The sequence below is a fragment of the Coenobita brevimanus genome, chromosome 33, assembly GCF_032717465.1.
Source record: "Coenobita brevimanus isolate Jiangsu-jjx chromosome 33, ASM3271746v2, whole genome shotgun sequence".
NCBI lineage: Eukaryota > Metazoa > Arthropoda > Malacostraca > Decapoda > Coenobitidae > Coenobita > Coenobita brevimanus.
The window spans coordinates 7,758,310-7,782,700 of record NC_136986.1 but is presented as its reverse complement, the minus strand read 5'-3'; the positions used below and the strand labels follow the sequence as shown (position 1 = coordinate 7,782,700).

The window sequence follows — 24,391 nt, the reverse complement described above, 5'->3', positions numbered from 1 at the left end:
AGCCAGTAATTGATAAAATTTTAAGAGAAGAACAAGCGGGATTTAGAAGGGGTCGAGGTTGTAATGATCAAAATTTTATTGGAAGGCATCTACCCCCTGGGGGTAGGGGGGGTTTTCAAGAGTACTCCCCCAGTATCCCTGCTTGTCGTAAAAGGCGACTAAAAGGGTTGGCGAAGGGTTAGTGCCCCTCCCTGGAAAACAACTAACAAAACAAACAATAAGCCTCGGACAAGGACTGACCAATTGATGACGACCAATGACCGGACAAAGGACATGGTTATCGGAACGTGGAATGTAAGGGGAGCGAATGATGAGGTGAAAGAGAGATTGTCCAGGTGCTTGAGGGTGCGAAAGTGGAGTATGTGGAATAACTGAAACAAAATGGAGAGGAGAAACTGTGAGAGAATGGGAGTATGGATGGGGTATATGTGCAGGAGTAGGTGAGAATGAGAGGGCAAAGGAAGGAGTATGTATAGTTGTGAGTAAAAGATGGAAGAGGAGCATAAGACAGTATGGATCAGTTGGGTCAAGGATTGTGTGGGTAAAGTTGAAAGTTGGATTACAAATGTGGGCGATTGTGTGTGTATGCGCCAACGCAAGATCGTGCTAGAAGAGTGAGAGAAGAGTTCTGGACAAATGTTGAAGTGTGCACGGAAAAGTTTGGAAGGAATGAGAGAGTGTTTTTGATTGGTGATATGAATAGTAAAGTTGGGAATGTGAAGGTGGATGGAATAGTTGGTGAGTGGGGTGTGCCTGCTGAGATAGATGAGAATGGGAGTGCGTTAGTGGACATTTGTGCTGGGAGGGGGTTGGTGATAGCCAATACCCTCTTCAGGCATAAAATGATCCACAGGTATACATGGCGAGTGATAAGAAGGGTGGGTGGTGAACTGAATGAAAGGAAGGCAATGATTGATTATGTGTGAGTGGATGAAAGGATGCGAAGATGTGTAATGGATGCTAGACTTTATAGAGGTTGGGGGAGTGGACTTTCTGACCACTACTTGGTGGTGGCCAGAATTAGAATTCAAGTAAGATGGAGGAATAGAAGAAGGGAAAGACGAGAGGAAGGAGTAGTTGCAAGGAGAGTGGAAAGGTTACAAGAGGATGAGAAAAAGGCAGAGTATAAGAGAGAAGTGGAGGAACGATTGGGCATATATGAATTGGAGAAGATGGGAGACGTGGAAGGTGTGTGTAGGATATTTACAGAAGAAATATGTGCAGCATGTGATGTGGTGTGTGGAAGGAAGAGAAGACGGAGGGGGATGCAAGGAACAGCGTGGTGGACTGAAGAGGTGAAACAGGCTGTGGCACAAAAGAAGAAAGCATACAATGAATGGATGAGAAATATGGGCGTGGAAGAAGTTGAGAGGCGGAAGAGAGAGTTATATGTAGAAAGAAAGAGAGAGGTGAAAAGATTAGTAAGAGAGAGTAAGAAGCGAGTGGATGAGGAATTTCGAAGGAATTTGAGTGTAAAGTGGAGGGACTGTAAGAAAATGTTCTGGAAAGAGGTGAAAAGAGTAAGACAGGGTGGAAGTGAAGTTAGCAGGGGAGTGAAAGATAAAAGTGGTAGATTACGGGTGGAGAAGGGAGAAAAAGTGAGCAGATGGAGAGAACACTTTAAGGAATTCTTGAACGTAGAGGATGGAAGTAATGCGAGTATAATTGGCTGGGGAATGGCTGGGAGAAGGAGGGAGGTGAGAAGACAGGAAGAAATCAGTAGGATAGAAGTTGTGGAAGCAATGAAGAAAGTTAAATCGGGGAAAGCCCCAGGAATTGATGGAGTGTGTGGTGAAATGCTGAAGCAAGGGGGAGAGATAGTGGTAGAATGGATGTGGAAGATATGCAGATTGGCCTGGAAGGAAGGTAGAGTCCCGGAGGATTGGAAGTCAGGTGTAATTATTCCTTTGTACAAAGGAAAAGGGGAAAAAGAAGTGTGTGGTAATCATAGGGGCATTTGTCTTCTTAGTATAATAGGAAAAGTGTATGGTAGGATACTTATTGACAGAGTTAGAAAAAGAACACAGGAATTAGTTGGAGAAGAACAGGGGGGCTTTAGGAAGGGAAGAGGTTATGTAGATCAGATATTCATTCTTAGATCTTTAGTGGAAAAGTTTCTAGAGAAGGGAAAGAAGTTGTATGCGGCTTTCATGGATTTGGAGAAAGCATATGTCAGGGTGGATAGACAAGGATTGTGGAAAGTGTTAAGAATATATGGAGTAGATGGGAAGTTGTTGAATGCTGTGAAGAGTATGTACGATGGTGCGAAGGCTGCAGTGCGTGTGGATGGTGAACTAAGTGAATTTTTCTCTTTAAAAGTTGGGTTCAAACAGGGATGTCTCATGTCTTCATGGTTGTTCAATCTGTACATGGATGGGGTAATAAATGAGGTACAAGGTAGGGTAGTGGATGTTGGAGTGGACCTGGTGAGAGAGGATAGTGTTTGGAAACTCCCTGTACTGTTATTTGCAGATGATACTGTGAAGACGAAGGGGAGCTGCAAGGCTTGGTGAATGAGTTTGGGAGTGTGTGTAAGAAACGGAATCTAAAAGTGAATGTAGGGAAGAGTAAAGTGATGGTCTTTGAAAGAGGTGAAGTTAGTGTACAGCGAGGTTGGATGGTGAGGAATTGGAAAATGTGATTACGTTTAAGTACTTAGGTAGTGTGATGAGTAAGGTTGGAGGTTTGGAGGGTGAAGTGCTTGAAAGGGTACAGCAAAGAAGAAAGGTTGCTGGTTCTTTGAAAGCAGTGATAAGAAACAAGGAAGTGAGCATGGAAGTGAAAACGTTACTACATGACAGTATTGTGATACCAACTCTAACGTACGGAAGTGAAGCTTGGACGTTGTTGGAAGGACACAAGTCAAGAGTGAGAGCAGTGGAAATGAGTTATTTAAGAGGAGCCTGTGGAGTCACATGGAGAGACAGGCTGACGAATGAGGATATAAAGAAGCGTTGTGGTGTTGATGTGGATGTAATAGGAAGCGCTATGAGGAACACACTGAGGTGGTTTGGCCATGTGGAGAGGATGGAGGGTGAAAGACTGACGAAGAGAGTGTATGTGAGTGAGGTGGAGGGGGGAAGAGGGAGGGGGAGGCCGAGGATGAGATGGAGGGATGGGGTGGAGAGGTATATGAGAGAGGGGTGTGTGAGTTGGGAGCAGGGCAGTGAAATGGCGGGGGACAGAGCGACTTGGAGGCGATTTGTTTGTGGCCACCCCAAACGGGATTGAGGCGTCTGGCAATAGATAGATAGAGATAGATCTAATGCAACAAGCTAATGAGATGAAAATGCCACTTAGTATGTGTTTTGTGGATTTTGAAAAGGCATTTGATAGTGTTTCACGTGGAGCTATGTTTAAAATTGTGAGATTCTATGGTATACCAGAAAAGTTTGTAAATATTATTAGAAGCATGCACGAAAGTACATTTTGTAAGGTGATGGTGGGTGGATCTTTGAGTGATCCATTTGATCAGGAGTGATTCAAGGAAGAGTTCTTTCGCCTTTGCTGTTTGTTTTGGTTATGGATTATGTTTTGAGAAAGGCTGTAAGGAGAACAGGTGCAGGAATTAACTGGAAAGAAAATAAGAAGCAGACAGATTTGGACTATGCTGATATTGTACTGCTTTGCGGAAGTATTTACTAGATGCAGAGGGTGCCTGATTGTCTGGTGGAGGAAGGAGAAAAAGTTGGATTGGTAATAAATTGTGGAAAGATTGAAGTTATTTATATGAACGTGGAGAACCAAATCGATTGTGTAATTGGAAATAACGTGGTGAAGAAAATAGAAAATGTTAAATATCTGGGAACGATTGTATCATCTAATGGATCATAACACAATGAAATTGAGGAGAGGATTAGGCAGGCTTGGCGAGCTGTTGGAATGTTGAAATCTGTTTGGAATAATAATATGCTTTCACTGCATACTAAAGTGAAAATTTACAAGTCCATGGTTAGACCAGTTTTAATTTATGGGCATGAGTCATGGTACAGTACAACTGCAACAAGTCAGAAAGTATTAGGATTTGAGAATAAAATACTGAGAATGATTCTTGGGGTAAAGTGGCAAGACAGAGTTACAAATGAAAGAGTAAGGGATATAACAAGAGTGGAACCAGTTGATATGTGAGACTGTCTCGCTGGAAATGGCTGGGGCACATATATAGAAAAGAAGGCAGTTTAATACAGGAATTGCCAGAGTGGACTGCTAAAGGAAGAAGAGGAAGAGGTAGGCTGTGGGAAACCTGGCTGAGGACAATGAAAGGAGAAGTGGGAGCGGAGTGTTGGTGGGAACTGAAGGAGATGGCAAGAGACAAATACTGGTGGAGAGAGTTCATCGAGGCCCTATGCATCCCGTGGAGTACTACAGGAAATAATTGATTGATTGATTTATGTTGGCCATTTTTGGTATGCAAAGACCAGAGCCCAAAATATCCGGGACTTGGGTGTCCAGGTCTCAAAGGGATTACTGTGTGTATATATATGTTATGCTGGGTGTTTTTAGTCCGACCTCTCGTCCTAAAAACGCCCTCGACTGAGCGGGGTCTTCTTTCTGGACCGGAAGTAAAGCATCCACAAAGGAACAGTTCAAGGATGATGCAGGATTAAGCTGAATATTATTAAACATTAGTGGGTACTCCTGTGGAAGATTTTGTCGGGTTGATGGGTGTAAAAACTGAGTCTTTGCTGCATTAAAAACAACCAGATTATTTTTACCCCAGTCAGAGATACGAGCCAAGTCAGACATTAGGTGTGCCATAACCTCATCCCTTGCTTGCTGAAGTAACTGCTGAGATAGACGTTGCGGGAACCGAATGGAAAGGTGAAGGGTGGAGTCATCAGCATAAAAGTGAATAGGGGTTAGATGTACAGCTTACAAAGTCATTGATGAATAAAAGGAACAGAGTTGGTGATCGGACAGAGCCTTGAGGAACACCACTGTTGATAGATATAGGGGAAGAACGATGGCCGTCTACAACAGCGGCTATAGAATGACCAGTTATTTATGTGATCTCATTATTCGCCACCATATTGCTAAAAAAAAGGTCCAAACCCCCGAAATGAGCACCAGAATTGTGTTATCCTAGAAACTTTAAAGGTGCTGTGAACCTATGCCCGTCATTGTAAAGAATATAGAAAAGTAATAAAAGTTTCTTAAGTAAACATTCTCAAGTTTGCTACAATATTACTTTCAAGTGTGCACACTTAGTATATATGATCATCATCATCATCATCCTTACCATATTTGTACTGTCTGAAGGTTGTTGATCATCTGCGTATGGACAAACGTCAGTGGTGTTCTCGATGACAGCAGTTTTGTTTGCTCTGACCATGGCCACGATGGCGACAGACAGGTTGACTCTCATGGCATAAACCGCCGCCAAACCCGAGAACCCAAGCAATGTGAGGGTGTGACGGCATCCCCAGAATTCCTTCGGTCCTGGGACAGCAAATAAAATAAAAGAAGTCTCAGGATTAATGCCTGTCAACTACACGAGCATCATTCAACTTTGGCCAAGGCTCAATGTTCCCTCACAACACCACGTGCAACCGTTTAATTTACAACCAGACGGACCCAGAAAATTCTATTGGTCCTGAGAGAAAGAAAGAGAGAGAGAAATTCCCTTTTCCTTCTTGAAGCACTCCCCCCACTCCTTATCTTGGTTTCTTTCTTAGTTGTCAATGCTTTCACTCCGAAAATTATTTTCAGAGTTGAATCGCCTGTAGATGGAAATAAAGACATAAATGCACTTACGATTTACCCTTTCAAACCGTGCCGTGGGTGGATACCTTCATGCGGCGGCACTAATATAGCTGGAAGGCTTCGCTGCCTGGTTATGCAAAAGCCCCTCAAGTCCCCCCTTATCCCACAAAAGAATGAGAGTGGACCGCAGGAAAAGGGACATTTCCGCTGCATTCTACTGAGTTCACTACTGGCTGAACCTAGCAATACATCAACAACAGCAGCAACTACAACTACTCTTAGTAGTAGTAGTAGTAGTAGTAGCAGTAATGATAATAATCAATCTATCAATAGCCCGACGCCCTAATCCAGCAAAGGGTGGCCGCAGACAAAACGCCTCCAAGTCGCTCTGCCACCCACCATTTGACTACCCTCTCCCCAACTCACTCCCCCCTCCCTCATATACCTCTCAACTCCATCCCTCCACCTCATCCTCGCTCTTCCCCTCCCTCCACCTCACCTACATACACCCTCTTAGTCAGTCTTTCATTCTCCATTCTCTCCACATGTCCAAACCACCTCAGTGTATTTCTCTTTATCTTTTCAACCACATCCACCCCACAACGTTCCTTCACTTCTTCATTCGTCAACCTGTCCCTCCATGTCACTCCACATGTTCCTTTCAAGTAATTCATTTCCACTGCTCACACTCTTGACTTGTTCCTCTCTTACAAGGTCCATGACTCGCTTCCATGCGTCAGGGTTGGGATCACATTACTATCATGCAGTGACTTCTTAACTTCCATACTCACCATATTTCTCATCACCGCTTTCTGTGAACCAACAACCTTCCTCTTCTGCTGTACCCTTTCACGCACATCATCCCCCAAGGTTCCATCCTTACTCATCACGCTACCCAAGTACTTGAATGCACGTACATTCTCCATATCCTCACCATCCAACCTCACTGTACATTCTGTGACTTCATTCCTCTCAAACACCACAACTTTACTCTTGTTTACATTAACTTTCAGATTCCTCTTCCTACACACTTTCTTAAATTCATTCACCAAACCTTGCAACTCCCATTCATCTTCACTCAACAATACTGTGTCATCAGCAAACAGTAACACTGGAAACTTTCAAATCTCGCCCTCATTCATAAGAGCCAGCCCCACATCCACTGCCCTACCTTGCACCTCCTTTACAACCCCATCCATGTACGAGTATATATGAAACAGCCATGGAGACATCACACAACCCTGTTTCAGTCCCACATTGAGATCAAAGAACTCACTCATAATAATAATAATAATAATTCATCATCATCATCATCATAATCATCATCATCATCTAATCCTGTGTTGACCCACGAGGAGCGTGGAAGCCCGGGACTTAGCAAACTGATCCTGAGGGCGCTTCCACACGTGCCCTCGAACACATGTTGACAACACGGTTGGCAACGTGTTTGGATACATGTATGCAGCAGTATTTGGACAGATGTATGCAAACATGTTTCAGTGCAGCTTCGAATCCTGGCAGCAGAGGCGATGGGATACGTGTGTACATACCAGGCAACTGAGACTTCATCATGATGTTGCCAACAAGATATGGACGCTGCTGTTCCCAACAAGTTTGCAGAGTGTTCGTTGTCGTGTTGCATACATGTTACCAGCACTTGTTTGAGCACACGTGTGGACGCAACCTAAGATGAGAGTGACCAGCCTCACTCGTCCATGAGTGGTATTATGTGAGTAATAAACCCCAATCACCCTTGGATTTAAACCTACACAGGCTCAATCCGATTGGAGTGCCTTAATTACCCGCTAAGCCACCAGGCGCCATAATTTGGTTATATGGTTACCAACCAACGTAATAAATGGTTTCCTGGTGTACAAGAAATCATTTGGCTTGTCACTCAGTGTAGAGTCACCCATAAGCAAAGGCAAGAGGAAAGAATGAAGGAAACAAAGACAGAAGAGGGAGTGTAAAATCACCCGTAGGCATAAGAAAGAGGAAAAAATGAAGGAAAAAAGACAGAAGAGGACGAAAGGAAAGGAAAGAAGGAAGAGAGGAAAGGACAGTCACCGGAGGGCAGCACTACATCGAGTGAGTGGATGGTGAACGCCCCACCTACCACTTCATAATAATAATAATTAAAAAAAAATAATAATAATAATAATAATTATTATTATTATAACAATAATAAATGTGATGATGATGATGATGATGATGATAATAATAATAATAATAATAATAATAATAATAATAATTATAATAATTACCCCTGGGGGTAGGGGGTTTCAAGAATATTCCCTCAGTATCACTGCTTGTTGTACGAGGCGACTAAAAGGGTTGGTGGTGGGTTAGTGCCCCACCCCATAAAAAAAACTAACTAAAAAAGCGAATAAAGCGCCTCAGACCCGGACGGACCATACGTTGACGACTAAGGAACGGACAAAGGACATTCTTAGGGTGGGAACATGGAATGCGAGAGGAGTGAATGATGAAGTGAAAGAGAGAGAGATTGTTCAGGTGCTTGAGGATCCAAAAGTGGATATATGTGGATTGACTGAAACTAAACAGATTGGTGAAAGAGTGAGAGAATGGGAATATGGTTTAGGTATATGTGCGGGAGTCAATGAGAATGAGAGGGCAAGAGAGGGAGTATGTCTGATGATAAGCAAGAAGTGGAAGGAGAATATAAGAGAGTATGGAACAGTGGGTGCAAGGATTGTATGGGTGAGGATGAAAGTAGGTATACAAGTGTGGGTGATTGTATGTGTGTATGCCCCGACAGAGGATCGAGTGGCAAGAGTGAAAGATGAGTTTTGGGCGAGAGTAGAAGCATGTATGGACAAGTTTGAGACGAGCGAGAGAGTGCTGTTGATTGGAGACATGAATGGCAAAGTTGGGAATGTATGAGTGGATGGAGTGGTTGGTCAGTGGGGTGTGCCAGCTGAAGTAGATGGGAATGGTAGTGCTTTGGTGGACATCTGTGCTTGTAAGGGGTTGGCAGTGGTAAACACCTACTTTCGTCATAAGATGATCCACCGGTATACATGGAAAGTAATGAGGAGGATGGATGGTGAATTTGTTGAACGAAAGGCAATGATAGACTATGTGGGTGTGGATGAGCGAATGAGAAGACAAGTGTTGGATGCAAGAGTGTGGAGAGGTTGGGGGAATGGAGTCTCGGATCATCACTTAGTGATGGCAAAGGTAGAGCTGCAAAGAAAGTGGTTGAGGAGACGAAGGGGAAGACATGAGGAAGGAGCTCCTGTGAGAAGAGTGGAAAAATTGCAAGATAGTGAGAAAATGACAGAGTATAAGAGCATAGTGGAAGAGAGATTGGGAAGGTATGAGCTAGAGCAGATGGAAGGGGTGGAAGATGTATGTAAGATATTCACTGAAGAGATAGGCGCAGCATGTGAGGCGGTTTGTGGAGTGAGGAGGAGATGCAAGGGTGTGCAAGGGACAGCTTGGTGGAATGATGAGGTAAAACGAGCTGTGGAACAAAAGAAGAAGGCATATAGTGAATGGTTAGCAAGTAGAGGTAGGGGAGAAGATGAGAGAGAGAAGAGAGAGGTATATGTGAGCAGGAGAAGGGAGGTTAAGAGACGGGTGAAGAGGAGTAAGAAGAAAGTGGATGAAGAGTTTGGGAGGAATCTGAGTTTGAAATGGAGGGAGAGTAAGAAATTGTTTTGGAAGGAGGTAAAGAAAGTAAGGCAGTGTGAAAAGGGAAATAGTAGTGGAGTGAAAGATAGGAATAATAGATTGCTGGTGGAGAAGAGAGAGAATTTGAGGAGATGGAAGGAGCACTTTGAGGATTTTTTGAATGTAGAAAGTGAGAGCAGTGAGAGTATAAGTGGTTAGGGAATGGCTGGGAGAAGAAGAGGTGAGAGGAGGGAGGAAGAGATCAGTAGGGCGGAAGTAGTGGAAGCGATGAAGAAGATTAAGTTGGGAAAGGCCCCAGGAATTGATGGAGTGTGTGGTATGGGGGTGAGATTTTTGTGAAGTGGATATGGAAGTTGTGTAGATTGGCTTGGGAAGAGGGAAGGGTTCCAGAGGACTGGAAATCAGGTATAATTGTTCCTGTATACAAAAGAAAAGGGAAGAGAGAAGTACGCGGGAACCATAGGGGTATTTGCCTTCTTAGTGTGACTGGTAAAATATATGGTAGAATACTCATTGATAGGGTTAGGCATATAACAGAGGAGCTAGTTGGAGAAGAACAAGGGGGATTTAGGAAGGGAACAGGGTGTGTAGATCAGATATTTGTTCTAAGATGTTTAGTTGAGAAGTATCTAGAGAAGGGAAGGAAAGTGTATGCTGCCTTCATGGACTTGGAGAAAGCTTATGATAGAATAGATAGGCAAGGTATGTGGAAGGTATTAAGAATATATGGAGTGGAGGGGAAATTGTTGAGTGCTGTGTAGAGTATGTACGAGGGAGCTAGGGCTATGGTGCGAGTGGATGGTAAGCTGAGTGAGTTCTTTTATCTCAATGTGGGACTGAAACAGGGTTGTGTGATGTCTCCATGGCTGTTTAATATATACATGGATGGGGTTGTAAAGGAGGTACAAGGTAGGGCAGTGGATGTGGGGGTGGCTCTAATGAATGAGGGTGAGATTTGGAAGATTCCGGTGTTGCTGTTTGCTGATGATACAGTATTGTTGAGTGAAGATGAATGGGAGTTGCAAGGTTTGGTGATGAATTTGGGACAGTGTGTAGGAGGAGAAATCTGAAAGTTAATGTAAACAAAAGTAAAGTTATGGTGTTTGAGAGGAATGAAGTCACAGAGTGTGCAGTGAGGTTGGATGGTGAGGATATGGAGAATGTGAGTGCATTCAAGTACTTGGGTAGTGTGATGAGTAAGGATGGAACTTTGGGGGATGAAGTGCGTGAAAGGGTACGGCAGGGAAGGAAGGTTGTTGGTACACTGAAAGCAGTGATGAGAAATAGGGAGATGAGTATGGAAGTTAAGAAGTCACTGCATGATAGTATTGTGATCCCTACCCTGACGTATGGAAGCGAGACATGGACCTTGCAGAGGGGAACAAGTCAAGAGTGAGAGCAGTGGAAATAAGTTACTTGAGAGGAGCATGTGGAGTGACGTGGAGGGACAGGTTAACGAATGAAGAAGTAAAGGAACGTTGTGGGGTGGATGTGGATGTGGTTAAGAAGATTAGGAGAAATACACTGAGGTGGTTTGTGTAATAGCTTAGCAGGACACTAGAGTGCACTGCTGTGGTTAGGCCACTAGAGGGCACTGTCATGGTGTCATCATCTAGGATAGCTAGAGATATATAGAGAAGTCTAGCAAGACCTAGGGCCAGTTCTGTCCCGGCTACACTCAGGCTAACAATAAACTGAGAACCCCCACTACGTGTATTTCTCTGGGATCCAACACATGGCGACGAGGATGGGATCCAGAGTGTAGTTAAACAGTGGGACAATGGCTGGGTCAGCTGCCGTTGGGGCTGTAGAAGCATACGAAGAAGGGGAAGACTTTGAAACCTACACTGAGCGGTTTGAGCAGTTCCTAGAAGCCAACAATATCACCGAGGATAAGCGAAAAAGGGCGTTATTTCTCACTGTGTGTGGTCCGGCAGTGTACCAACTACTGAGGAATGTTTGTGCCCCTGATAAACCTTCCTCGAAAACACTGGCTCAGTTGATCAACCTCGCTACACAACATTATGCTCCAAAAGTTTCTGTGGTGGTGGCGAGGTACAAATTCAACTCTGAAAAACAAAAGGAGAATCAGACCATCAGCAAATATGTGGCAGAGCTTAAGAGACTAGCATCACGTTGTAACTTCGGTGCAAATTGGCAGGAACACTTGAGAGACAAGTTTGTGTGTGGAGTGTCTAGTGAACAGCTCCAACGTAAGTTACTGCAGGAAGGAGATGGCCTAACTTGGGAAAGAGCATATAAAATGGCGCTATCTTACGAAGCCGCTTCAACTGATGCACAGGTGCTATCTGGAAAAAGCAGAGAAAATGTAAACCGGGTAGGGTCTGCGTCATCCTTAAGAGGATTGGGACAAAGTAAGTACCAACCAGACAAGACAGCGGTATCCAGGGATGCCCGATGGAAGGAAACTAGATGTTCACGGTGCGGCAGGGAGGGGCATGGTGCGACACTGTGCTCATTTCGAAATGCAATATGTTTTAGGTGTAAAAGAAAAGGGCATATTCGAAGAATGTGCGGAACCAAGACAGTAGTGAACAATCTGGATGAAGAACAAAGTGAACAGGAGGATGAAGCGGTTGATGGGGAGCTGTTTGGGATTTTACAGTTACCTGACAAAAAAAGTACAGCAAAAAGGAAACCACCGCTTACAGTGAATTTGCAAGTGCAGGGCAGTGTGATTTGCATGGAAGTGGACACAGGGGCAAGTACGACGGAAATTAGTGAGAAGCAATGGAAAAAGTTGAATAGAAGACCCAAACTCCACACATCGAAACGACGGTTAGTTACCTACACAGGAGAGGATTTACAGGTGTGTGGTGAGGCGAGTGTTGAGGTGAAACTGAACAATCAGGTGGAGATTTTGTCCATTACCGTCATCCAAGGAGAGGGACCACCGCTGTTGGGACGTGATTGGTTGGCAGTCTTAAAGTTAGATTGGGAAGAGATGCTGGCGAAGATTGTCATTAAACACTCTGAGGGGGAGCTGTCGGAATTAGATAAATTATTGGACAGCCATGCCAGGGTCTTTTCACAAAGTTTGGGACGTATGCCTATCATAGCACATCTCAAGCTGAAGGAAGGAGCTCGTCCAGTTTGGAAAAGGGCCAGACCAGTTCCTCATGCTCTGTATCCGCTAGTGGATCAGGAACTAGATAGGTGGGTGAAGGAAGGGATAGCTGAACCAGTGGAAACAGATCACAGCAGCGGGTGGGCGACACCATTAGTAGTTGTTCCTAAACCGGACGGAAAGGTAAGGCTAGCAGCCGATTATCGTATTACAGTGAACCCTCAACTGGATATTGTAAAACACCCCTTGCCAACTCCAGAGGAGCTGTTTGCAAGAATTAAAGGGAAGAGGTTTGCTAAGTTAGATTTGAAAGATGCATACTTGCAGATGGAACTAAGTGAGGATTCAAAGGATTTAACAACGGTATCTACTCATAGGGGGTTATTACGGATGAATAGGTTGCCTTTCGGATTATCATGTTGTACAGATATTTTCCAAGCAGCAATGGATAGAATATTGGAGGATTTACCTGAATGTGTGGCTTATTTGGACAATTTGCTAGTAATGGGACAGGATAAGCAGGATTTACTCCGAAACTTGGATAAAGTTTTGAGAAGGTTGGGTGACAACGATATCCGGCTTAAACAGTCTAAATGTGAGTTTAACCTACGGGAGGTACAATACCTGGGTTGGATAGTTTCGGGTACAGAGCTTAAACCAGTCCCGGAGAAAACTGAGGAGGTGAGACTGTTACCTGAACCAACAGATGTGTCTTCCCTACGCAGTTTATTGGGGGCCATAGGTTATTATTCACGTCTGTTACCGCACCTGGCCACCACACTCTCTCCCTTGCATGTTGTGCCCGGAGGGTTAGAGAGACCAGTAGCCTATGCATCTAGAACTCTAACTCCAACAGAGCAGAAATACCCGATTGTTGAGATGGAGGCGCTAGCAGTATCATATGGGGTACGAAGATTTCATCAATATTGTTATGGCCGTAAGTTTACTTTGGTAACAGACAACAAAGCTTTATCTCGTATCTTAAACCCGGACAGAGAGATGCAAGCTTTGGGAGCAGCACGGATGCAGAGATATGCCTTGCAGCTGGCAGCCTACAGGTACGAGGTGGAGTTACGACGTTCTAGGGATATGGTGGTTGCAGATGCGCTTTCCAGATTACCTTTGCCAGGTATCATCGATGTAGATGCAGGGTTTGTAGAGGAAGAGGCCAGAGTAAGTAATGTGTTGTTCTTAGACGAGGGACCTGGAGTGACAGCCAGTGAGATAGCAACAGCAAGACGCGAGACCCAGTGTTAGGGAAGGTGTTGTCAGCATTGCGATCAGGGAAATGGATGGAAGGAGATAAAGAGGTTGCTGTTTTCAGGTCGAGATGTGATGAGTTTTCCACGGAGGGGGATTGCATTATGTGGGGTGGTAGAGTAGTGGTTCCAGTAGCACTTAGGAATAAGATTAAGGGGGAATTACATACAGGACATACAGGTTGTGTGCGGATGAAGCAGCTAGCGAGACGGTATGTTTGGTGGCCAGGAATAGACAGAGAGCTGGAGGAGATGGTGAAGGATTGTCATGGCTCGGACATCGCCGCCACAATCTGCCATGCATCCGTGGGAAAGGACTAGTGGACCATGGCAAAGACTTCATGCAGACTTCGCAGGGCCCATAAATGGAATGATGCTGTTGATTGTGGTTGATAGCTATTCAAAGTGGATTGAGGCTATTCCATTAAAATCTAAAACGGTAGCAAAAACTATGTATGAATTAGGGATAATGTTTGCTAGGTTTGGTCTGCCTTTACAGTTGTGCACAGATAATGGGCCTCAGTTCACAGCGGGGGAGATGGCATCATTTTTACGCAGACATGGTATCAGACATATCAGGACGGCTCCATATCACCCTTCCAGTAATGGGTTGGTAGAACGGGCAGTAAGAACGGTGAAAGAGGGCTTAAAATCTATGAGTAAGGCGGGAGGATCTCTTGAGAGGAAATTATTAAAGTTTTTGTTGACTTAGCGTTCTACCCCCCAGACAACAACAGGCAAGACCCCAGCAGAGTCGTTGTTGGGTAGGAACATTAGATCGAGACTGGATCTTCTTTTACCAAATGAGGAGAGCAGGGTGATGGAGAGGATAGAAAAACAGGTAACAGGTCGTCCAGTAAGGAGGTTTGCAGTGAATGATATAGTCTGGGCTCGCAGTTATTCTGGACCTAAATGGAGGAAAGGTCGGATAATATCGCAGACTGGACCGGTTTCATATGAGGTGGATGTAGGGGGAGATATTTTATGGTCACGCCATGCCGACCAAATAATTCTTGTGAGCAAGGCCAATGACAGTGGATGGCAGCAATCACCTATATTAACTGACACACCCTCTACACTAGTAACAGATGTACCGGTGGGGCAGGGGAAACCACACCCGCCTGCTGTAGAGATGGATAAGGGATGTCCGGAGCACTGGGCAGAGGTGTCAGAGCTGGGGAGGCAACAGGAGAGGACACTACAGTCGGACGAACGTCTAAGCACAGGGGCAGCCAGCATGGGGATGAAAACACCTGTGAAAGAATTAGAGCATGGGGCTAGATCGACTCGGCAGCGGTCATCGACAGCCTCTGAGTCTTCTAGAGAGGAGGCAAGAACATCGACATTTCATGAAGTAGAATCACCCAAAACTCTAGTACGACGGTCAACAAGAGAAAGGAAACCTCCTGAAAGATATACAGCTGTGATGTAAATTGTAGGGACTATTATTACATATGTTTATTAGTTATTGTGTATATACTTAGGTTAGGGGGGGTGCAAGGTTAAAATTTGTAATTGTCAAGCCAACTATTGGTTGATGCTTATATATATTGTTATTTATTGTACCTATGTGATTATAGGGCTTTATGTTTGGTTGTTATTGTACCTATGTGATTATAGGATTTTATGTTGTTTGGTTGTGGGATTTGCTTTAAGGGGGGTGAAGTGTAGTAGCTTAGCAGGACACTAGAGTGCACTGCTGTGGTTAGGCTACTAGAGGGCACTGTCATGGTGTCATCATCTAGGATAGCTAGAGATATATAGAGAAGTCTAGCAAGACCTAGGCCAGTTCTGTCCCGGCTACACTCAGGCTAACAATAAACTGAGAACCCCCACTACGTGTATTTTTCTGGGATCCAACAGTTTGGACATGTGAAGAGAATGGAGAATGAATGACTGACTAAGAGAGTGTATGTAGGTGAGGTGGAGGGAGGGAGAGGGAGGGGTAGACCGAGGATGAGGTGGAGGGATGGAGTTGAGAGGTATATGAGGGAGGGGGCGTAATTTGGGGGGAGGGTAGTCAAATGGTGGATGACAGAGCGACTTGGAGGCGTTTTGTCTGCGGCCGCCCTTTGCGAGATTAGGGCGTCGGGCTACAGATAGATAGATAGATAATAAAATAATAATAACTACAACATGGTAAAGTCGTCCAAAGAGAATATTGATAAAAAATAACTTCCCACAACTAGTGCCTATCCCTGAACCTTTTGCTTAAAATTTCCTGCTGTACTGAAAAAAATAATTAAACAGTTTTCATTTAAAAGTTTATCCATCACATAAAGCAATGTTACTGCCCATATGAATATTTAAACATATTACTTTAGTCTTCAAAAATGCCATAACTGACCTCGTGCATGACACCTTAAGTCATCACAGTCTATAAGTCCATCATTTTGGGGGGCTCTAGCTTTAATCCTTCCCGAAGAATTAGGTGACACGCGGAATATCCGAAAAAGTCCCAATATTTACCGCAGGCGATCTCAGGGAATAATCACCTGGTTAGAATCACACTCCTTTCAGCAATGCTTCTGCGTTAGGGTTATACTGCAGTAAAATTTCAGCTTGCTAGATGAAGCAGTTTCTGAGATAGTGTCCTGGAATCCGTGTCCTACATCGAATAATATCCGGTTGATGGATTGCCATCATATTTGACCTGAAGAAGCCGCCAAATGGACGATTAACCTGACAAAGTTTGAAGGCTCTAAGCCAAAGGGCCTCCGAGTAATGGTCATTAACTTCTTAAGCGGAAAGAATAACAAGAATAATGACAAAAACAAAGAGAACTTCCAACAGGGGTGCGGGAATTTTCAATAATAATAATGCAACTCCTTTAGCTTCAGGACGTATTTTTCAATTTCACTCTTGCAATAAATCATATATTCAGTGTTGATGAGAGAGTTGGAACTGGCAGGGTTTGATGAAACCTTCCCTAAATCCTTCCTAACTAGAGTCCTTTCCATAGTTGAATAAAATATCCTGGAGATGGCAAGAATAAAATGCAATAACAATGTAATAGTACTGAAAAGGTTAAGGCCTGACCATCTAGAAAAGTCTACTGTACAAGGTTTGTGTAGTCTTTATGTGCGGTAACTTTTTGAGATCAGTATATCTTTTTTTTTTTTTTATGTTCTTGCAATCCCTTGCTGATTTAATTCAGTTTACAGTGTTCTTCCAGAAAGGGAGAGATTAAATATGGTCTTATGGAATCCTTCCAGGAAAAGTTTTTCAGAGGTAAACATGGTCATCTACAGAATGATTCAGTACCCAGAGACCCAAGAATAATGCCAGTACATCCATTATTATCGCCTGCCTTTACCAAGGAGAAGCGATAATGTTTTTGCCTGCCTCTGTGTGTGTGTGTGTGTGTGTGTGTGTGTGTGTGTGTGTGTGTGTGTGTGTGTGTGTGTGTGTGTGTATCTGTTCCCATTATATCTCATGAATGGCCTGAGTTATCAACATGAAACTTTCAGGATATCAAGATATGGCCAAAATCTTAGAAGAGTTGGCAAATGAGCAGTCGGGGTCAAAATCAAGGTCATCAAAATGGCTGTTAAAGGTCTACTAGTTTTTATCGCCTGCCTTTAGCACCATTGTATCTCATGAACGGCTTGAGCTATCAACATGAAACCTTCAGGCTATCAAGATATGGACAAAATGTTCCACCCCCCACCCCCCCGGCCTCCCCCTGGGGCGGGGCCTCCCCCGTCCCCCGGGGGGTGAAACCACCACCGGCGCCCCCGGGGGGACGTCGCTCCTTGATCCCCCTCAGGGGGGGGAGGCCAAGCTTATAGCTTGGGCAACAGCATATTCTAGCGGCCATTAGCATTCAGCTCCCAAATGGTTTCCTTACACCTAGGAATGAATTTAAGTGCAATGCTACACTTGCAAGTCTGATTCTTTATCAGTCATATACTGTATTTGGGAAACTCTCTGACTTTTATTTTAAAAGAGACATGTTAGAAAATAAATGCTGGTCTTTCTCCAGTGCAGCAGTGAGTGGGCATCAGTTTGTCAAGTGTATTGATCCCGTTATTGCCTAATCGATCACTGACCGTGTGATATTAGTTTTTCTAATTATCTCGAGATTTTTCCTAGCTGCTGGATCACCTCGAGGAAATGGGTTTTAAGAACAACCCCTGCACCCTTGTTTACCTAAAAGACAGTATATTTAGGGAGAATAGAGGCATGCCATTGCACAAGTTGTATCGAAAATTTGCTTCTTTGGAACAGTGGTTCGATTATATGAAAATGCTGGAGGGGGCTTTCAAAACTGGATATAGCTTTGGATAAAGTGTAATGAAGTGAGGAAGTAAATAATAAAATTTCGCCTATAATTAGTTAATTTTTAACGAAATTATTGACATTATTCTGAGCCTCATAGTAGGGAACTCTATAGTAGCAGTAAGAATGAACAAGGATGTCGCCAGAATTCAAGAAAGAAGGTACTTCTTGAATCCAGGTGACGTCTTTTCTAGTTTATCCGACGATTTTATTCATCTTCAGAAAGGGGATTAATTTCACTGAATGTAAACATTCCAGTCTGAGAAATCCATCGTGAACTGAAATAAAATAATCAGGAGACAGTAAGTATTATATGAACAAAAGATGTCTCCTTGTTGTATGGTAAAAATCTAAGAACACAAAGCGGGAATCTGAGCTTTCTGTCTCGTTGTCGCAGCCTTATGTTAAATCGGCAACAGAAGTCAATCATGTTGTCTCTCTTGTTTCACTATGATGCATCCGCAGCAACCGAGTCGTATAACCATATTTGAACCAGGTCATTGTAATCAATGTTCATTCCTTCGGTTTTCCACATTAATATACAAAGTCGATAGCTAAAGGCAGGGGAAGCAACAGGCATTTTATTGTCCATAGTAAAATGGAGTGTAAGCCAACCATTCCGTATGTTTACGGGTGTTTTAAAATTGTTTGTCAGAGTATAAAAGCTTGAGATAACTTTCGCGCACTATGCAATAGATGTCATTCCAGTTAATAAGGTTGTCAAGAGTTGAAACGCTTAATTAAGGTTATAATGAACAACAGGAGCTCGGGATACAAGAAAAATCGAGAAAATAAAGGCATTCGGGAGCCGAATGCTAATCTCCCGCTACAAGCTAGCTACAAACCGAGTTTGAAGAAAATATCTCTATTCGTTGCTGAGGTATTGGCCGAAATGCAGTTTGAAAAATGGCAGTTGTCATTCGGTCATCTTTGATCAAATCTTTGTCAAAAGTTAATCATTTTCTCCATTCACATAGTTGTTATCTCCTGAAGGTTTGGTGAGATTCGTCCAGTTTTTCGATATACTTTGGGAACACACACACACACACACACACACACACACACACACACACACACACACACATACAAACACACACACACACACACACACACACACACACACACACACACAGAGATGTATCGCCTCGCCTTGCTAAAGACTGGGAATAACAAGAAAATATTGATAAATTCTGCGGGTTTTGCCACCCATTTTTCTATCTGTTGCTGGGACATAAGCCAAAATGAAATAATTATGATACCTGGTGGCTGGCATTCGGTCGTCTTTATTCAAATCTTCACCAAAAGTTAATCACTTGTGCCCATACACATAAATGGTACTTCCTGCAGGTTTATTTAAATTTCGCCTGCAACTTTTCGAGATATTTTGGGAACATTACTGTAGATCCGTAGTGTTCTTCAGCATTTCCTAATGAGAATGCCAATATGAATTTCTGATATTCGCGAATACGAATGTGAATGTGAATATTATGTTCGATCACAAAGGTGAGTTATTCTTATTTTTTGTACGAATTAATTTCAGTGGAAGAGTTTCAACCATAGAAAATTGAATGAACAAATTTCTATCAATTTTCTATGTTACCAGGATGCAGGACGAGGACCCAACTCTCACATGCATCACCCGGGGACCTCAGACGTGTCCTGGACGACCTTCGAAAGGATCAAGAACAGATCACGTCAGTAAGGTATTCTCTCTTTCTCTCTCTCTCTCTGAAAATCTTAAGATTTAGAGTACCTTTTCTGGTTATTAGCTAAAAATCTGGAGATCATCCACTTTTTAATGAGAAACGTTGAAAATCTGTCATTTGGCAGAAAATCTGGAGAAGGCCAGACTTTTCTGGGAATCTGCAACACTGCAAGATGCACCGTGCCGCCCTAGCTAGCTTGGCGTAGCTGCTTGGTTTGCAACAATAGCCTAGAATATTAGTTCAAATCATGCTTTTAACTCTATCTGATTTCCTATAACCTATATCAAGTTATATTATTAATATTCGCAAAATATTTGCATGAAAACATGCAAATGCGAATACAAATATTGAAAAAATTTGCAAATATTTGCGAATGTGAAGGCGAATATTCGGATCATCACTACAACACACACACACACACACACACACACACACACACACACACACACACACACACTGACAAAAACCATATTGCCTCACATTACTAAAGGCGGGCAATGACAAAATATATGCCATCGGAGAGTAATAGTCAACCTATGCATTGTTCGGAAATCCCAAATGTATTTCTGCTTATTCCCTGCCATATTTATGAGATGTGTCAGTCACAGAAGCCTGGATATTAACAAGGAGAATATTACCCCTCGCAGGTTTGACAAAACTCAGGATTCTATTCCAAGTCGCACAAGACGAGCAGACCTACCTGGGAGTGAGTCACAGACGTATGAGAATCTTAAATCCGAGACCAGGAATGGGAAGATGAACCGCCAAATACTACGTCATTATAAAAACACATGATGAAAAAAGTTACTTTGAATTTTTATCTTGCTTCTGATTGCATTATATAGTGATTGGTGGAGTTCTGGAGAGGGACTCCATAACGTGGTAGCACCAAAATAACTGGATGGCTCTGCTATCCAGTTAAACTATCGTCCCTCAACTCCCTTCCTTTCCTCCTGCAGTAGGATATCACACTGCAGGAGAAGGGCAACTTAAGTCTGCATTCTACCAGATTCGTGTTTCAGTGAACCTGGGGCCTTCTTCACTACCATAAGAACACAAGCAACTACAACTGAAAGGAGGAAAACAGTCAAACCATTTCTCATCTTTGCAGATGTTATAAAAATTGATCACTGAATAGGTGGGCTTGCCAAAATCTTAGCGAACTTAGTTTTAAGAATACTGTCATACAACTCACTTTCCATGTTGCCACCATCTACCAGCACCATGGTTGACTCCCCCACCACCGCCACACCACCCAACGCCTTCTGTGGGGTGATCTTGTCATCATTCACGTCCATGAATAGAGATAAAGGCCAAAGATCTGCAAAGGTAAGGACATGTCTTATAATTATAGTTCGGTTCAGAGGGTTTCATAGCACATTTTCCCAAGCGATTTACTTTGCATATTGCACACAGCGGGGAAGAAGGGTTGCTGGTTCATTGAAAGAAGTGATGTGGTACTGAAAACTGATCACAGAAATAACAAATTTCACATGACAGTATTGTGATCTCCAGTCTAACATACGGAAATAGAGCTTGGACCCTGTTGGAAGGACATGAGTACAAGAATGAGAGCAGTGGAAATAAGTTTTTTGAAAGGGGCAATGGAGCATGTGGGTCAACACGGAGCCACATATAGACGAATGAGGAAGCAAAGAAACTTTGTGATATTGATGTGGATGTGACTGAAAATGTTAAGAGAAATTCTGACATACTCTGACCATGTGGAGAGGATGGAGGATAGGAGACTGACAAGGAGAGTGTATGTGGGTGAAGAGAGGAGGAGGGGAGACCAAGGACAAACTGAAAGGATCAACTGGAGATGAGAGAGGGGGTGAATGAGATGGAGGATGGACAGTCAAATGGAAGAGAGGAGGCCATTGTGGAGGCCATTTTTCTGTGGTCGCCCCTTACATTATTAAGGTACTTGGCAATAGATAGGTAAACATATGAACCTTTCCATGAATATTGTTTAATTCCGGATGTCATTAGTTACTTCTAAAATCATGAATTCAGCTGTTACGCACTAATTCATTATCCCACACAATGAATTAAAGAAAATGAAGTCCTACATTTTCTTTCCATCACAAGTGATACTTTGGAGCCGTCGCCATCGCTGAAATTTGCCCGGCGGTCTCGTCTCCACACGATTTCTGCTTTAAACAAGGTATGATTTTTACATGAAAAACTTTGAAGATTTTCTTCAGTATTTTTTAGATGAAGCATTGTTTTATTAGAAAATTTAATTATATGGGTTTCAAACCAAAAGTGCAGATAGATGCCTGTATATATATGATGAACACTGTCAAACCTGGTGTGCTTTAATGGCTTCCAGTAACTGTTTTACTGCATTTATCGCACAAAAGCATATCGAGGAAATTAGTACAACTACTGGATAATATTATGGAGAGCTTACATACGGTGTATCAACAACTATCAAGGGAGAGATTTGAGAAAACATGGGGCGTGGAAGAAGTTAAGAAACAAAAGAAAGAGTTATATGTAGAGAGGAAGAGAGAGGTGAAAAGATTAAGAGAAAGAAAAGAGTGGATGAGAAATTTGGAGGGAATTTGAGTGTAAAGTGGAGGGAATATAAGAATATGTTCTGGAAAGAGGTAAAGAGAGTTAGACAGGATGGCAAAGAAGTTAGCTAGGGAGTGAAAGATAAAAATGGTAGATTACTAGTGGAGAAAGGAGAAAAAGTGAGCAGATGGATAGAACGCTTTAAGGAATTGTTGAACATAGAGAACGAAAGTAATGCGAGTGTAAGTGGCTGGGGAATGGCTGGGAGACAGAGGGATGCAAGAAGAGAGGAAGAAATCAGTAGGATGAAAGTTGTGCAAGCAGTGAAGAAAGTTAAATTGGGGAAAACCCCAGGAATTGATGGAGTGTGTGGTGAAATGCTGAAGCATGGGGGAGAGATAGTGGTGTGGTGGATGTGGAAGATGTGCAGTTTGGCCTGGGAGGAAGGTAGAGTCCCAGAGGACTGGAAGTCAGGTACAATTATTCCCCTGTACAAAGGAAAAGGGGGAAAAAAGGGTGTGGTAATCAAAGAGGCGTTTGTCTTCTTAGTGTAATAGGAAAAATGTATGGTAGGATATTTATTGACAGAGTTAGGAATTAGTTGGAGAAGCACAGGGAGGTTTTAGGAAGGGAAGAGGTTGTGTAAATCAGATTTTCATGCTTAGATCCTTAGTGGAAATGTTTCTAGAGAAGGGAAAGAAGTTGTATGCAGCCTTCATGAATTAGGAGAAAGCATATGACAGGGTGGATAGACAACGATTGTGGAAAGTATTAAGAATATATGGAGTAGGTGGGAAGTTGTTGCATGCTGTGAAGAGTATGTATGAGAGTGCTAAGGCTGCAGTGCGTATGGATAGTGAACTGAGTGAATTTCTCTATTTGAAGGTTGGATCGAAACAGGGATGTGTCATGTCTCCATGGTTGTTCAATCTGTATATGGATGGGGTTATAAAAGAGATACAAGGTAAGGTACTGGATGTGGGAGTGGCCCTAGTGGGAGAGGGCAGTGTTTAGAAACTCCCTGTACTGTTTATTGCAGATGATACTGTGTTGTTAAGTGAAGACAAAGTGGAGCTACAAGGCTTGGTGGATGAGTTTGGGAGAGTGTGTAAGAAACGGAATCTAAAGGTGAATGTAGGGAAGAGTAAAGTTATGGTCTTCGAGAGAAGTGAAGACAGTGAATGTACAGTGAGGCTGGATAAGGAGGAAATGGAAAATGTGCGTTTAAGTATTTGGGTAGTGTGATGAGTAAGGATTGAAGTTTAGAGGATGACGTGCTTGAAAGGGTACAACGAGGAAGATAGGTTGCTCGGTCCTAGAATGCAGTGATAAGAAACAGGGAAGTTAGCATGGGAGTGAAATAGTTACTACATGGTTGTATTGTCATACCAACTCTAACGTATGGAAATGAAGCTTGAACCTTGTTGCAAGGACAGAAGTCAAGAGTGAGAGCAGTGGAAATGAGCTATTTGACAGGAGCATGTTAAGTCATATGGAGAGACAGACTGACAAATGAGGAAGTGAACGAGCATTGTGGTGTGGAGGTGGATGTGATAGCAAGCATTAGGAGAAACACACTGAGGTGGTTTGACCATGTGCAGAGGATGGAGAGTGTGAGACTGACGAGGAGACTGTATGTTAGTGAGGTAGAGGGGGAGGGAGGAAGGGGCCGGCCAGGGATGAGCTGGAGGGATGGGGTGGAGAAGTATCTGAGGGAGGGGGGTGTGAGCTGGCAGCAGGGCAGTGAAATGGTGGGTGGCAGGGCGACATGGAGGTGATTTGTTTGTGGCCACTCCTTACGGGAATGAGGCATCTGGCAATAGACAGATAGCGACTTCTGGTCTCCACAGGGGTAGGCCGGCTTCCTTAGTGAACTGGCTGGTGATTGCTGGCAACTCTGGATTTATTGATGCTGGGAATTGTTAACATTGCTTCAATATGGACGTCAGTAATGATACGACCATCACCTATTAATTCACTCCTGACTCGTCTCAGCACATTCTTTAATACATCTAATACAGTGTTTTCGGTCATTCTGTTCATCGTTTCTCAGTCCAGAACTGGGGCTTCAGTCATATTCCTGCCACTACAATATTTCGCATATAATTATCTACCACTGGGGGTTGGGGGATTTTTCAAGAATACTACCCCAGTATCCCTGCTTGTCGTAGAAG

At 43.2% G+C, this 24,391-nt stretch overlaps 1 protein-coding gene across 1 annotated transcript in view; it reads right to left on the bottom strand.

The window, feature by feature from the left end:
* The window catches only part of LOC145395783 (putative inorganic phosphate cotransporter), a 90,946-nt gene extending 83,821 nt beyond the window's left edge, over positions 1 to 7,125 (bottom strand). Inside the window, exons 1-2 of the mRNA XM_080269320.1 lie at positions 7,110 to 7,125; positions 5,240 to 5,439 (exon numbers count right to left, since the gene is read on the bottom strand). Coding sequence (XP_080125446.1) covers positions 5,240 to 5,439; positions 7,110 to 7,125 — 216 coding nt within the window. The remainder of the gene's footprint in view (positions 1 to 5,239; positions 5,440 to 7,109) is intronic.
* Between the last annotated feature and the right edge of the window lie 17,266 nt (positions 7,126 to 24,391).